Genomic DNA, 17,866 nt, shown 5'->3' with positions numbered 1-17,866 from the left:
CGGGTCGGGATCCTAGATAAACCGAGAGCTTATGGGACATGAGCTCGGGGTCAATCCCAGGCATGTCAGAGGCTTTCCAGGCGAAGAGGTCGGAATTATCTCTTAGGAGCTTAGCCAACTCTTGTTTTAGAGTTTCCCCTAGGTTGGCTCCTATATAAGTGTTTTTCCCTTCCTCTTTACCGACCTGTATCTCCTCGGTTTTTCCTCCCGGCTGTGGTCGCAGTTCTTCTCTGGCTCTTGTACCGTCGAGCTCTATTGTGTGAACTTCTCTGTTCTTTCCTCTCAGATTTAGGCTTTCATTGTAGCATTTCCTTGCCAATTTTTGGTCTTCCCGTACCGTTGCTATCCCCGCTGAGGTCGGGAATTTCATGCAGAGGTGGGGAGTGGATACCACAGCTCCGAGCCGATTAAGGGTAGCTCTGCCGATTAAAGCATTATATGCTGACCCCACGTCAACGACTATGAAGTCTATGCTCAGAGTCTTTGATTTTTCCCCTTTTCCAAAAGTGGTGTGAAGGGGCAAAAATCCTAGTGGTTTTATTGGCGTGTCCCCTAATCCGTATAGGGTGTCGGGATAGGCTCTTAACTCTTTCTCATCTAACCCTAGCTTGTCGAAAGCAGGCTTGAAGAGAATGTCTGCCGAGCTTCCTTGGTCTACTAGGGTTCTGTGGAGATGGGCATTTGCCAGGATCATAGTTATTACTACTGGATCATCGTGTCCAGGGATTATTCCTTGCCCATCTTCTTTTGTAAATGAAATGGTAGGAAGGTCGGGTGACTCCTCCCCGACCTGGTAAACTCTTTTGAGATGTCTTTTGCGAGAGGATTTGGTAAGTACCCCTCCCGCAAATCCTCCTGAGATCATATGGATATGTCTCTCTGGAGTCTGCGGTGGTGGGTCTCTTCTATCCATATCATCTCGTTTTCTCTTTCCATGACTGTCCGACCTTTCTATGAGATATCTATCAAGCCGACCTTCTCTAGCCAGCTTTTCTATCACATTTTTAAGGTCGTAGCAGTCGTTTGTGGAGTGACCATATATTTTATGGTACTCGCAGTAATCGCTGCGGCTCCCCCCTTTTTTATTTTTAATGGGTCTAGGGGGTGGCAGTCTCTCAGTATTGCAAATCTCTCTGTATACATCCACTATAGAAACTTTCAGAGGAGTATAAGAGTGATATTTTCTTGGCCTTTCGAGACCGAGTTCTTCCTTTTTCTTGGTTTCCCTTTCCCTCTCTTTTGTTGAGGGAGGGGGCCCAGGTCGCCAACTCAGGTCTCTTAATTTGGCGTTTTCTTCCATGTTGATGTACTTTTCGCCTCTTTCTTATACATCACTTAGAGAAACGGGATGTCTTTTAGATATGGACTGCGAGAAGGGACCTTCTCTAAGTCCATTGACTAATCCCATTATGACTGCCTCTGTGGGCAGGTCTTGGATCTCCAAACATGCTTTGTTGAACCTTTCCATATAGGCTCGTAAAGATTCTCCGACCTCCTGTTTTATTCCCAAGAGGCTCGGTGCATGTTTCACCTTGTCTTTCTGGATTGAGAACCTCATCAAAAACTTCCTTGAGAGGTCTTCAAAACTGGTAACCGACCTTGGGGGAGGCTATCGAACCACTTCATCGCTGCTTTCGATAGAGTGGTCGGGAAGGCTTTGCATCGCGTAGCGTCGGAGGCATCAGCTAGGTACATCCGACTTTTGAAGTTGCTCAGGTGATGCTTTGGATCCGTGGTTCCGTCGTAGAGGTCCATATCAGGGCTTTTGAAGTTCCTCGGAACTTTAGCCCTCATTATGTCCTCACTAAAGGGATCCTCCCCTCCTAAGGGTGGCTCTTCTTGTTCGTCACGGGAGTTGCGACTTTTGAGGGAGGATTCCAACTTTAAGAGTTTTCTTTCTAACTCTTTTCGTCGTTCCATCTCCTCTTTTAGGCGCTTTTCAGTTTCCTTTTGCCGCTCTCGCTCCTGCTCTAACTGCTCCAGGCGGCTGTGGACTAATCCCATGAACTCAGTTACATGGGGTGGTCCTTCTTTTTCTGACTCGCGCCCTTCTGAGGAGTTTACCTTTGGGTTTTTTACTCCGGAGGTGCCTTCCCTGTGTTGATTATCGATTTCCTGGTGGAGGGTGAAATCCACATCGTTATTGCCTGTATCCAGATTCTCTTGTTCAGAATCTGTCTCCACATAGCCTTCTTCGTGGGATCTGTCCGCCATCTATGGATGATCTCTCGGGTCCCCGGCAACGGCGCCAATGTTACGGTGGGTAACCGGAGATTGATGGGCTGGATGGAATCGGTTGGCCCAAACGTATGAAGGAGGAGGGCTCCGAACGGATCTGCAACTCGGGAGGCTCCGTCCGACTTGTTTGTGCGAGGAGATGGGGGTGGTACCTGCAAAGACACTCCGATGCCTAAGTTAGCAAGGGTGTGAGCAGGTCTAGAGAGTATTGGGCTTAGAGATACCTGAGGGGTGTCAGTGTATTTATAGTGGTGAGCCAATAACCACCGTTGGAGTAGTGCCGTATCTTTTGGGTGTTAACCGTCCCATTATCTTAGGGAGGTTAAGATATGGCTTGATGAAGCGGTTAGAGAGATTTTAGGGGCGGTTACTCATTTGAATGAGTGTTTATCTGCCAGCTAATCTCATGTCCGACTTCTTTAGAGTAAGTGTAGTCAACACCGACTTCTTATATGAAGGTCGGTGCTTAGCTAGGCTTAATTCTTCGGTTTAGGCATTTTATTTGGACCTGGGCCTTTATTATTGGGCCAGGATATGAACAGGACAATAACACAGCAGTTTGGGAAGAAATAAATAATAAACTGGTTACAATTGTTGAAAAACAAATAAGAAGAATGAAATGAATTTATGTATGATTATGATATTTTAAAAAGAATAAATTTATGTATGACTATTTATTCGTATAATATTATTTTAAAGATTTCAATATATTAGAAACAATCAAACCAAACATGTTTTCATTTTTTAAGAACAATGATCAAAACAAACATTTTAAAATCTGAAAATTTGAAAACAAAACCAGTTTTCAAAAAATAAAAACAAAAAACATTTCCTCGTACCAAACACCACCTAATTCTTCCCTTTTCTTGTTTTTTAATTTTTAGGACTCGAATGGTTCTATTCGGAATAATATATGTTAACAACATTAGCAATTTAATTAATTGTATCAGTTTAATATATTTATCATAAAAGTAGGTTTAAGTTAACAAATCATACACACATCAAAAAAAAAAAAATCTAGTATGAAACATACATGATACATTAGCTTCATGTGAGAAGCAACTGCGCTAAAATATATTCATGATGAATCTGATAATAAATTAAATTTACAAATGTATGCTATCCTCCCCCACCGTCTTTGGCAGTGGGAAATGAGAAGCAGCTGGAAAGGACATAAATATCGACAGCTAAGAAGAAAAACAATAGCGCGAGCAGGGAAGGGAAGGAAGATACTTAGATACAGGTTAAAAAACTCCTAAAGCTACCACGTCAAAAACACCAAAGAGAAGAGATTCCTTTTTTATCCACTTCTCTTTGATATTGCTTGGAAATAAGTGAAGAGGAAACCAAGAAAACTGCAAGGGAAGGGAAAAAGATAAAGACAGTAAAAAAAAAAAAGTAAAAAAGAACGGGGTCGGGGAAAACCAAAGCCACCAAAATGGATTGACCTATGTATATTTTCATTCAAATCGGAAAGAGACCACCTATTGGCTTGGCGAGTCATATACAGAGAACAATCTACTAATAAACGGCAATACAGCTGCAAGCAGCGCATTCGGACACTCCTCATGGGGTAGATGGCCACACCCAGATACTGCAACTAGTCTCTGCAGGGGGAAAAGTATCCGCATGAATTATTAGCAAACTTCGAAAAAGGATGAAGTCATATGTCTTGAGAAGTAACAAGTGAAGTTCAAACAGGTTGCAACCATTAGGATATAGGGACCAAGATACTTACAGAATTTACAAATTTTGATGCCATTGCTTGGCAGGATTTCAGAGGGACGAGGGAATCTTCAGCACCAGCTATGACTAATACCGGAATGTCTTCCACAGATTCAAGCAACAATTCTGCATTTTGTGCCGTAAGGATGGTTTCAGAAGACAATTTTCCAATCTCGTGAAGTGCTTCATCCCAGCCTTCGACATATAGTGGAGCCTAACATACGTAGAAGCATCATGAGTGAAAGTAAATTAAATATGTCTCCGGAAGAGATAATATAAGCATTATGAACAAACACCTAGATGGGAAGAAAAAGAAACATAATATATAACAATTTCAGAGCAGAGTTTTCAAATTTGGAAATTTTACCATGACTTGCCAGGATAAGAAAAAGGTTTGCGAAAGAAAAACCATTGAATAAGGCTCTTAAACCTCCCACCAAAGTCCTTCCATAAAAATGTTTAACATAAAAAACAAGAACTAAAGGTTTTTATAAGTATTCTTAGGCATTATAAGTCTCTGATAGTTCATTATACAATATTTATATTTGGTTAAGTAACAAGTTTTCTTTCCATACAAGTGATTTGCTATGAGTTAGCTAACAAAAGCGAAAACATATAATGATGCACCTTAATAAACTTTTGTTGTCAAATCTAACAGCTAACAACATACCTTGTAGAGAGTCAAAACTTCTGCCGTCAGTTTGGTAGCATCATACCATGAATGACGATTCACCACTTGAGTGATTTCTGCTCTTAGAAGAGGACGAACCAAATGTTTCTTTCCAAGCGATGTATGTAGAAGGATTCGAGCAAAGGAAGGGACTACTTCCCTTGACAAGCTCACATTTAGCAATACAACCCCTTTCACAGTAACCTGAAAACCAAAGAGCGGATATGAACACGTTTAAATCTATGCAAAGTCACTAATCATTTAGCAATACAACCCCACTATTCCCTATTGATCAGGACCAAAGAACAAGAATCAGTTAAATGAAATGCCATTGTGATCAACATCACAAAAATAAGTTATTAACCTAGAAACACACATTAGGTGTTGCTGAATTTCCAGAAAAATATTGTAGTTTTGAAAGAAACCTTGAAAGAGGCTTTGCTATTATCTTGATACATTGTCAAAGTAAAATATTTTACCTAACCATCCAATCATGTGTTCCCATATCAATAAACGCTGGACTTTCACACTCACTATCACTATATATATCATTAGTAGAAAGCGTATTTATTTATTTTTAATTTACATTTGATAGTTTATCAAAATTAATCTCTTATAACGCTCACAAGTCCATTAGTCTTGCTTTACTTTACACACAATTCAGATAAAAAACTCAGCTAATCAAAGTTATCTAATATGCAAAAGAAAGTAGGGAGAGGAGGGGGAAAAAGAAGGAAAAGTACACACATTGAAAGAATTCATCGTTGTTTGAACTCTTTGTGCAGCCATCAAAGCAAGCAATCCTCCATCATCATGACCAATTAGCACAACTGAAGAAAATCCAATCTCAGAACAGAATGATAAAAGCAGGTCAACCTGGAAAAACAGACCTCCATCAGATACGTCATATTTGAGGAAACTGAAAAGGCCATTAACTGAATATAAACTGAAAACTAGCCCTTGAAAGTTAAAAAGTAAACCCACCTCTTAAATGGAAAGCAATCTGTTTATAGCTCTGGTTTCATGGCTAATACTTGTTCAATTAAAACTAGAGCATATAAAACAAATAATTCCTTCTAGTACAATGACTAATGATAAATAGTAATCACCTGATTATCAAGTTTATAAGGATTTGGAAGTTCTTTTTTCTCCCAATCCTCCCGTCGTAACCTTGAAGTTAAGCCCCAGCCAGGCCTATCAAATGCAGCAACAGTGCAATTACTCTGCTGAGCTAAAGGTCCCAATACATGCCGCCAAGAGAACACTCCTCCACCAAACCCATGTATTAAAACAATGCCTACTTGGCCAGCTGCCTTTAAACTTTGCTCCAAACGCAAAGGATTTGATTTCATTGTTTCACTGCCTTCGTGAATTTCATCTAAATGCAATGCAGGGATATCATCAGAGGTAAAGAGAGAAGTTTCAGGACCATCTAAAAGAGGTGCATATAGAGAAGAGCCATGGAATTGATTGCTATAGCTCCTGCAGAGTTGTTGCTGGATTTTTGGAGTCGCAGACAGTAACTGTCTATTGAATTTCTGCAACCCTCCAGCTGTTGATGAAGTGCTGCAAGAAGTACTAGATTCAAGGAAGGACGATGCTGAGGACAAGCTAATTGAGGGTGAACCAGGCAAGCTGAGCTTATAATGGAGGGTAAGCCCTTGGCAGCTGATGAATAAGCTGTCTGAGTCAGCAAGTAATCTGACAGGCAGTTCTTCATCACGAGCTGGTCCAAAAGGTCTGCGCCTCATTTCAGTGTCACTTTTGGGGGTTTTTCCCCCAGAAGCAGCAGGAGATCGTGGGACCTTTTGATAGCTAGAGAAAACATTTTTGCATGAAAGGACCTGCATAATTAGCAAAAACAAATAAATAAATCATTTTCTAACATAGGTGTGCCATAACAAAGGAAACAACTCAAGGCTTGTGAATCCGGAAATTTGCTTTTGTGCTGGAGAATAATATTGCTTTAGAACTACTTAATTCCAAAGAAATCAAACTACAAAAAGAGCATAAAAAGAACTTTAAAAACTTACAGCTTCAGGATCAACTCGATGAAACAGAAGCTTTCTCCTTGCTCTGCAGCTGGTTCTATAGGCAACCACAGTATGTCCAAGGGCAAACACAACTGATGACAGAAACAAGACAGGCATTCCCCATGATTTCTTCAAATGAAGTCTCTTCCTAGTAAGCGAAACCGAAGCTTCCGCTTCAATCTGGGAATTTACACTGAAAATGCAAGCTTTCACTGAAAGAAGGACAATCGAGAGTAAGGAGGACAGAGTCACAGTTCCAAGGTAAGGACCGTGGGAGAGACCGGGAGCATCACAAATGGAATAAACACCTGCACTCACAGGAAAGGGATAAAAAATGCAAGCCCAACATGAGAATGGAACTTTTGTAAATGAACAAATTAACAAAGCCCAATATGAGAAACATCGCCAATTCTGCACGCAAACAATACAAATAATGCAAAATATACAAAGTAATAAAGAAAACGTTTAACCAAAAACCAGGTGAAATAAGAACTTGTAAGTTCAAATTTAACCCCCACAAAACCAATACTTCTATTTTTTTTTTTTTTCTAGAAGGAAGAGATAGACGAAAATAGGAAAGACAAATTAGTCTGCAATTCCTGGTGTATTTCAGCTTTATTATTTATTTGATATATAATAATAATAATAACAATAACAACTGAAAATATGATTTAGTATGTAAACTTCATGATATTATTAGATGAAGTGTAACATGCTCTTTAATCTGCCAACGAATTTTTCCAACAAAATATATACATGCACCACGGAAGAAGCGGCAGAAACGATACAAAGAACAATCTGAATGGAAAACAAACAAACAAATTGGAGTTTGATAGACAAAGCAAGCAATGTACCTTCAACAATGTATCCTCAACAAAACAGATGAAAAGAAAAAGTGTTCTGAATAAAGTAAGGTTTAAAATAAAATGAATGAATCCTTGAAACACCAGCAACAACATAGGGATCTGTATTATCATCATAGCGAAAGCAGAAAAAAGGAGAAGAAACGAATCATACAGATAATGATGATGGATCTTATGATAGAAACGAGAGGAATATCCGTCAAGGAACTCTTGAAAGCGTATAGTCTCAAATGCTCTCTAAAGCTGTAGCACCTGATGCACGTGAAGCTGGATATCAACGTGCAAGGAACAACCACGTCCACCATCGCCACCAGCACCGGCAGCGACGACACGAGAAGAGACGCCACCAATGCCGCCACGAAGAAAACCGTCCGAACGCACCTCCGAAGCTTCTCGAAGCACTGCCCTCCCCTCGCCATCTTCAACAACAACCAAAATTGAACAGCAATGGTTTCCGCCGCAGGCAGTTACACTTTGTTCCAGAAATTAAATACCAATTAAAATCTCTTAATTAATCAATTAATTAATTAAAAGACTTCAAGATCTCCGTTTCCGATGTCCAACCTAAACCCTATCTCAGCTAAAATAAACGGTTTCTTCTGCAGCGGTGGCTCGTCGCCCATTTCCGGCGGCTGAAGTTCGCCGGAACGATTGAATGTGAGACGAGAAGTGTGCACAACGCCTAGGGTTTTCCAGTGGGAACGAACGCAGAGACAGAACGAAAAAAAAAAGAGAGAGGGTTGAACGATGCGGAAAAAAAAAATGCCCTCTCTCTGATTTGAGTTTTGAAATTCCCTTTTCCCTTTCACCTTCTCCAACGCCTCTTTCTTCTATCTTCCTCCTCCTTTTTTCGTTGCCTCCTTCTCTTTATATTTTTTATTATTAAATTTTGGTGACCCCGTTATTTAATTCCAAACTTATATCATATATCAGTTATTTCTTAAAAATTTAATTTGAATATATGATGTACAAATACTGACACAAAAACAGAATATTATAGAATATGAGATATGTAAATACACAGATAAACGAATTTAAAATTTTTATAAGATTAAACACGCTAACGTATAATAATATTTAAATATATCTAAATATATTTAAAAAAATTATTTTTTATTAAAATATCATTAGATATAAAAAACACGCGTATTTGACAAAATTAAAATGTGTCTATTACGAAAATCTACAAAACAAAAAAGTGTTTGTGTTTCATAAATTTAAATGCGTCTAAAGTATAAGATAATTTTAGATACGTATTTAATTATATAATATTATATTAATAAAAATAACAACTTTTAAAAAAATAAATATAATTAAATTATTATATAAAATATTTTATAGTTGTGAGTATATCTAACTTAAATTCTTTTAAAAAATAAATGCTCCTCTCAATTATATATTAAAAAATTAAATTATATTTTATATTGTATGCCTAATCGCCTATGCATACGCCATTAAACTTAAATAGTTAGGTTAGATTGGTAAAATATTTACTCTTTAAAATTAATTTATCAAATTTGAATTTGAATATTGAAATATAATTTTTTAAAAATAGTAATATTTAGTAAATTAAATTAAAATATTTTTAATAAATACAAATAATAATAATTATATTTAAATAAATAATTTTTTAAATTTAAAGTTGCGCATATTAAAATTTTTTAATTTTTATAAATATAAATTAATTTTTAAAAAATATCTTTAAATATTTTAAAGAATATTCGTAATTTTTAAAAACTAAAAATATATAAATATAATTTTTTATTTATCAATGCAAATACAAACCGAAATGTTTGTAATTTGAAAAAATACAAAAACCGCTCTAAAATTTTTTATCAAAATTAAGCCTTATTATATATTTAATTAGGAGTTAAATTCTAATATTTTACATTTTTATAGTCTTATGAGTTATGAATATAGACATTTTGTAATTTAATTTAATACAAATATAAAAGTTTGTTATATACTTATATAGTAACCATATAGTGGTAATTAAATTCATTAAAATCGTATTTAAAAGGGAAATTAAAACTAAAAGATAGAATTTAAAAGATAAAAATTAAAAATAAAAACTAAATTAAATGTGTATTATATTGATATAAAATATATTGATTTGAGTTATTTTTTAATAATATTTTCAGTTAAAATTGTGCCTCTAAATTAAAATATTTAATTTACTAAACACAATATTTAATTCCAGTATTTCAATCTAAGTCTAAGAAAACAAAAACAAATTTTAAAAAATAGAAACAAAAATCTAAACTTTCGGGATCCTTAATCTGTAATAAGTACTGGCATTGTTGACACTTGACAGCCAGGAAATCATGATTAGTTTAAGACTTAAAGTAAAACGGTGTATTATTTGACGTTTTCTTTTGTAAGATTAGAGATTAGTGACTCTCAGCCGCTGCAAACTTGGCACCTTTTAGCACGTTAATAATAATTCAATATTTTTTCGTGTTTATTTTTATTCCATGTCCACCCTGTATATACCCCCCATTCATGTTTTACCATCTTTTTGGTTACACCAATGCTTGTCAAAAAAATATAGTGAAAAGTAAAAATGTTTCGCCATTTTAGTGATTTTATCATTTTACAGTTAATATGTTTTCAATAATGTCAAAATATAAATGACTAACCAAATTAAAGCATAAAAAACTAAATGTAATGATATATAATTATATTGTTGTAATGTAACAATAAATGTAATATTTTATCGAATAATTTATCAATTTAGATTGGAGTTATGTTATGTGTATACTAAAATTATTTATTAAAATTAATTACTAATATAAAATACATGTTAAAATATAAATATATATTAAAAATAAATTAAACTACATATATATATTTATACACAAAGACATTAATGGTCGATTTTAATGACTAATAGTGTAGAAATAATATTTTTGTTTTTTTTTTGGTGACTAAATAATATTTTTGTTTAGATTGTGAGGTGGTAATATTAATTGCGATAAATTAAAAGAAGATAATTAAATTGTGTTTCAAAACATAATGCAACTAAATAAACACATTTAAAAAATACACATTTTAATCAAAAGTGTGTCAGGACTCAGGAGAAGGGGTGTGAATTAACAAATACATTGTGGCAGTGGTCTTCTTGAGCCCAGTAACGGTCTTAATTGATTATTTTAAGCAAAGAATGCATGTTAACAAAATGTTTATGCATTTTAAAATTAACCAATATTGTTATTTTACGTGAACGCCGTTATAATTAGCTTTTTGCATGAAATTAACATCAGAAACATATTATTATTATTTGTTGCTATTGAAATTGACGTTCTCTGTTCACCAAAAGGAAAAAAAAAATTGACGTCCTAAGCTAAATTGCATTTCGTTGTTAAGTTTTTTTCTTAAATTGTCTAGTATATATAGTAGTTCCATATATATAAAATTGTAGTTGAATATAAAAAAAGAAAGTTGAATAGTCTCAAGTAGTTGGTATGCCTTGTCTTACATATTATATTCCTTCATGATTAGTCTGTACTGCAATATAACGAGCGACTGAGTAAAATTTCTCATATTGGAATAAAATATTTGTTAATATTATAAAATTATTCATCTCAAAAATTTAAACTGATAAAAGAAATTAATATTAATAGTTATATATTATCTAAGAGAAAGTAGTTAGTATTTTTATTAAAATTTAGCTAGTATTTAACCAACAAAAAAAAGTGAATAATTACACACTATTAAAAATACTAATAATAATTAATTAATTACTACTAAGAGTGGAAAAAGGCCAAACAATCTGCCAGAGGCCTGCAGTCTAGCCTGTATTTGACCTAGTCTGTCCTATTATAAAAATAGGTACAGGCCCAAACTCATATAAAAATTTTATTATATTAATAGGTCAGGTCCAAACTCACTAATTAGTTTTATTGGCCTGTCAGGCTTACTTGGACCTGTTAGTATATAATTACATATATAAATATTAAATATGACATTACAAACAAATATGTTTATTAAAAAATAATTTTTTAAATAATATTTTTATTTTTATAAAAAAAATTATCATGCTTTTTAACAGATTTTAGGTCAGGCCATAACAAACTGCAGGTTAAGTTCAGGCTGATCAATCATATGATAGGGTCAAGTCTGTTAAGAGTAAAGTCTGATTTGGTCTGTTTTCACTTCTAATTATTATAAATTATAAAATTTGTTGACTTCCTAATATTTTTTATTCTCTAAAACTCTAATATTATATCATAAAATTACTTATTTTATTTATTTAAGTTGATAAAAAAAATAATATTAATAATTATATATCTAACAAAATTTATAAACTTTTTTGAATATTAACTTTTGTTTGGATTGAAAATAAAAAATAAACAATTAAGAGTATTTTGTTAGGACATAGAATAAAGAAGGGAGCAGCGAGTAGTCCGAGAATGTAACGGTAAAGGCTGAGACAGGTGGTCCGGTGTGATGGACCGAAACATAATATAGATCCGAACCAGACCCCACAGCCATCAGCCTATGGCCCCAACCTAGTACAGTCACTATCACCTCTCTCACCCACACCATTTGCTTGCCACCTGTCACTTTCATCTTCTTTCCTTCCCCCGTTTTTTTAATTAGAAGAATGTTATTTCAATAGTGTAGTGTTTATCTTTGTTTTAATTAGTAAAGTATCCTCAAGCTCATGTTTCAACTTTCTACCTTTCTTTTCGCGCACCACAATAACAGACACAAGCATGCGCATTATCACAACCATTTCTTTCGTCTCACCACCCATCACGTGATATATATATATATATATATATATATTATATATTATATTATATATATATATATATATTAATTCTCTTATTAATTGTTAGCTAAGGTATTGACCATTAATCTCCAGCTTTTGATGTTGATCCAAGGTTTTGTAACACGAGTAAATATAGGGAGTCAATAGAATATTTGTACAATGGGATATAATAGAAGTTTAGAGATGTTCGATCTAATAAGATATCAGATGTTTATTATTTCTGATATCCGGATGATTATTCTGGATAATATGAGTGTATTGTATTTAAGAAATTAGTATTTTATTTTAAGTGTTCATTTTATAACTCATATTGAACCAAATAAATAACTCATTGTAATACTCTATTAGCTCCCTAACAGAATTTTTGCAACATTCAACAACATTATTATCATGAATTACGATTATGAATAACTTTTTCATTTACTATCAAGTAATAATGAAATGAATCACTTTGTCACGAGGCCAATCATTTTGTTTAGCAGTCTTTCCTTTTAGAGCGATTGAAGACTTGGGAAAAATAACAGTGCATGAGTTGGTTATAAGGTAATTGCAATTTACCCGCTCCAACATGAATCAGAGCTATGCAGCAAAATGACACAAAGCTCTGAAGCAAGCCGAAAGGGAGAATCCTAAAAAGGGCATTGATGTACCTCCAACAATGTCACAAGCCTTATTTATTACATTGTAAACACTTAATGCAGTTAGCTCTATTTACACAAAGAATAATACCACTCTTAACTCCAAAAAAAAAGACAATGCTATTTCTAACCTCATTAAAAAGTATTAGAAAACTTTTAAGGGTACCTATACACCGGTATTTTAATCATTTTTAATCGTTAATTTTAATTTTAAAAAATATATAATATATAATTAAGATCAACAGTTAAAATTTACTAAAACACTGCTCAATCAATATACTTAAAAGCTTTTCAAAAATATTTTACTAGTATTAGGTTTTGTTTGATATTCCTCTTCCCTTCTCAACAAATTTAACCATTCCATTTGCTTAATAACACCTAAACAAAATTAACTATATATTAAAGAAAAACGCAAACATTCTAATAACTAAGGTAGAGAAAATCGAGATATTTTGTGAACTTGAAAAAGTAAATTAAGTACGTAAACGTAAAATCTTAACAAGATTTAAATCATAAAATCATCAGATCTAGTATAAATTTTGTAAAATCGATTGACTTATTTAAAATCGTAATATTAGAAGATTTTAAAAGTTAAATCGAGATTCTAGCTATGCTAATAATAATGCATAACACATCATTTTCGTCCATATAAAAAAATTATAAAATCGTAATATTGGAAGATTTTAAAAGTTAAATCAAGATTCTAGTTATGCTAATAATAATGCATAACACATCATTTTTGTCCATATAAAAAAAATTAGTCAAATAATTAATCGAGTTATGAGTTACAAAATAAACATCCTCCATCGAATAACCATTTGAGTACTAGAGATAATAAACATCTTTCCAAAAGTTTAAACTGATTTTTGGGTTCACTAAGGTTCGAACTCAATAGAAAAAGGTAACACTAATAGTTATATTTCTAATACTCTATAAACCTCTATTGTACACATTGTATAAATATTTCATTAGTTTCTCATACTTTTCCTAATGATAATAATGGAAGGGGATGGAATTGATTGTTGCATTGTGTAGGCAAGGCAGAGAACAGGGGGGAATAGGAAGCATAGCAAGTACCAAGGAGGGTTGTTGTGTCAATGGGGGCATTCAACCGATTCTTTTCCTTTTGTCATAATTATTTTTAGGTCCATACACGGAAATGGAAGAAAACAACGAGATTTGGTTTCCCATTTGGTTGTCCAATTTAAACGTCATGGGGAGTTCTGCTTCTCTGCTTCACTCATTCTTCTCCCCGCTTCACTACTCTCCCATGTGATTCTTGTTTCACCTTCTCAAAACAACTCCTCTTTTCTCCACCTTTTTTATCCCTCCCTTGTAACTCTTCAGACAAAACGGACCGTCTAATTAAATGTTACTTTCTCCCATCACACAATATTATCTAAATCCACAACTATATATATATGTCAACAAATAAAGTATTTGGTGATGATATATATACTTGTATTTGGGGCACATTTAGTCAATCAAACCATGCTGGTGGCCCATATCTATGGTCCTATCTAAGGTGTTTAAATTTAAACCGATCCAAATTAAACCGTTCATTTAATTCAATTTAAATCGAAAATCGATTAAAACCGTACTAATTCAGATTTGATTGGATTCTAATTTTTACAAACCGTTGAATCGGATCAGATTTCGGATATACTTTTCATAATTGATCTAATCCAATCCAAACTGCACAATATACTATAATATTATTATTTTATTATTATATTTACAATTATACTTATAACATGTTCAATTTGTTATACATTTTTATATTATTCAGTATTATTATTATTTAACAAATATTTTATGTTCAAAATGTTATTTATTTATTTATTTTAACTAACCTATAATTTTATTTCTATTGTTATGTTATCGTTGGATTTTAAAGATATTATTGAGACTTGTTGTTATGTTATTGTTGATTATTTAAAATTGATGTTAAGACTTGTTATATGTATTTAATTTTTTTAATTTACAAAACTGCAAATCCAATCCAATCCAAATCGCTTGAAATTGGATCGGATCGGATCAAATTTTTTTAAAAAATCATCCGATCCAAACTGTATTGCAAACAAAATTAATATTCAAATCAGATGAATTTTTAACTCAAAACCGATCCAAACCTCACGCCAACACCCTCTATCCTCTTGCTGCTTAGTGACACCATCCATTAATAATTTGTTTACTTGGAAGAGGGAGGGATCCAAAAATTAATAAATTCAATACACATTATTTATTTGTTTCTGTTGGGAATACTGAAGAGAGAAGAATCTATTTTCTCCTTTATCTTCTGTTGTAACTGGCAAGGTAAGGTATGGTGTGGAAATCTCTCAATTTCCCTTTTTTTTTTTACTTTTTTTACACTATAGTCTACACTGTACTCACTCTACACTAGGGCCCAATAATACAATTTCAATGCCTTTGTATGTGGATTCCATTACTACCATATATAATAGGAAGGTTATCAGGTGTACCGAAAACATCGGTGTTTCTAGTTGTTTTAACTGTTGATTTGAATTATAAAAAATATATATAATATATATTAATTAAAATCAACGGTTAAAATAACTGGAACACCAATATTTTCGAGTACACCTAATAATTTTCTTATATAATATGCTAGAAAATAAAATTAATATACTATCTAATAAGTTTTGATTAAATACCAAACTTGAATAGGCTCAATTTTATGGATATAGAAGGTATGGGTGTGTTATTCTCAGATGTAGAATTATGGTGTACAAGACAAAAATGTGGGACAGATTTTTCTGAGCTAAAATAGAACAACTCGAACTATACGAGTTCTTTGAAAATGAAATTTTACTTCACAAATCGCATGGTCCGATCTGAAACACACAACTCGAACCTCCTGTTTTGTTTGTTCTGGCTAAATTTGTTGAGTAAAACGCAACTCAGACTGTCCGTTTTCAGGAACACAACTCGTAAGATACGAGTTCTGGACGTTCCTCTGATCCCATAACGAGATAAAATACCTCTCCTCCTCATATGCGACTCCAACACCTTCTTTCCTTCCATATTCAAATTAAAAAGCAACTTGAATATCACTATAAATTATTAGTAAAATAAAAATACAGTACTATTAAACTTGGTGATTTTCATAAAATTTGTGGGAAACTGCATCTGCACAAAATTCAAGCCTTGTAGTTGTAGATAGCGAGCGAGGGACATTGATTTGATTTGGTGTCAGTATGTATTGTGTCATTGTTTGCTTCGGTTATTACCAGAGATTAATTATAACTGCTTAGATTCCCCGCATGATTCGATTGTTTTGTCCATCATAGTTAGCTCACTATTTCATAGTATTCAAATACTGTTTAGCTATCTCTTTCAAAAGTTAATTCTAGCGTTACCCTCCCTTGCGTCTATTGATACAAATTAGAAGTTACATTTAAAAATTAAAAAATTGAACCCAATCATATGCTTAATAATTTATACACAGAATATTGAATTTATAGTTTCGTCTTTTTTAGGGTCTGAACAAAATATTTCCTTGAAGAAGCATTTTAAGTAGAATCAAAGTATCATATTTCGGTGAAATTTAATTAATGAATAAATGGTTAAATTAGTTTTTAAAAGATTTTTTTAAGAAAAATGTTATTTGTCTTTTAAATTTTTAGTTTTTAGTTAATTTTTTTATTTAAATAATATTATTTAATTAATTTAAAAAATTATTTATTTTTTATAGAAAGTTACTTATTTTTTAGTTTCTCTCTTTTCTAAAGGTTAAATGGACAATTTTTAAAGATACCTAGTTGCACTGTTTTTTAATTAAATTCGTTCTTCAAATATTTTAAGTTAGTTATTTTAATCCTTTTCGTCATTTCTGTAACGTCAAAATTTATTGATGTGACATATTAAGTAATACTACAACACACACCTAGTAGTCCTAATTGATGACTAACATGATAAGTTTATGAAATTAGATCAAATCAACCCCAAATTGAAAAATTTTAATGCCTCAAATTCTCTCCTAAATTAGATTTTGATTTGATCTAATTTTATAAACTTATTATACTAATAGTTAATTAAAACTCTTATATATGTGTTATAATATTACATAATATGTTACATTAACAAATTTTTCGACATTGTCAACAAAAAAAATAACAGAAAGACTAATACGATTAATTCTAATTTAAAAAATATGTGATTTTTTAGATTATAAATTTGACCATTTACTTTTAATTATAGATAGGTATAATTCTAATCCAACTCAAAATCTCTCCATTATAGTTAATAAAAAGAATAAATAGGACAGAATATTTGTCCTGGTGTAATTATAAAGATGAAAACAATGATAGGCTTTGGCATGGGTAGTAGGTAGGTTGCATGCGCTATATATATAAAGAGAGAATCATATCATGAAATACATAGAGAATCCCTGGCCTTATGTATTCTAGTTCCAAAAGAGATTATTCTAAGTCTTGCTGGAATCAAGCGATTTTTTGAGGGAAAGGAAAAGGAAAAGGCAAAGTCAAATGAGTAGTATGTAGTATAAAAGAATTTTTGAGGTGTCAGAATAAGGAGAGGTTGTTTTTCAACTCTGGCATATCTCTTTTCCACTTCCAAATTAAACTACAAACATGACTGAGCTGTACAGATATTATAATCTAATTAGCGACAAAATTTAATTAAACACATATAGATATTGTACTTTTATTTAATTATTTGAAGGTTGAAGTTGGGGAGTGCCGGGCCATGTACCTACCTTGCTAGCTAGCAACAAATTGACCACACAATAGAAGGATCTTTGTATTTTGTCCATTACAATGAAACAGTGATTTCCTTAATTAAAACACTTAGCTATCCAAATTAACCACTAAACTTTGGTTTTAACTTTTTATTATTATCTTTCCTCGTGATATGTTGAAGCCAAAACAAGGAGCTTATTA

General features: G+C 32.8%; 1 protein-coding gene across 1 annotated transcript; it reads right to left on the bottom strand.

The window, feature by feature from the left end:
- Positions 1-3,258: 3,258 nt before the first annotated feature.
- LOC112703725 (uncharacterized) lies at positions 3,259-8,436 on the bottom strand. Its single transcript, XM_025755298.3, has 7 exons — positions 7,684-8,436; positions 6,667-6,974; positions 5,743-6,477; positions 5,381-5,509; positions 4,634-4,837; positions 3,977-4,177; positions 3,259-3,845 (listed from the first exon to the last, which is right to left on the bottom strand). Exons 1-7 carry the CDS (start codon positions 7,946-7,948, stop codon positions 3,723-3,725), a joined length of 1,965 nt encoding a protein of 654 aa, XP_025611083.1. The 5' UTR covers positions 7,949-8,436; the 3' UTR covers positions 3,259-3,722.
- Between the last annotated feature and the right edge of the window lie 9,430 nt (positions 8,437-17,866).

The sequence above is a fragment of the Arachis hypogaea genome, chromosome 7 (genome assembly GCF_003086295.3).
Source record: "Arachis hypogaea cultivar Tifrunner chromosome 7, arahy.Tifrunner.gnm2.J5K5, whole genome shotgun sequence".
Taxonomy (NCBI): domain Eukaryota; kingdom Viridiplantae; phylum Streptophyta; class Magnoliopsida; order Fabales; family Fabaceae; genus Arachis; species Arachis hypogaea.
This window is presented reverse-complemented; position numbering and strand designations above follow the sequence as displayed.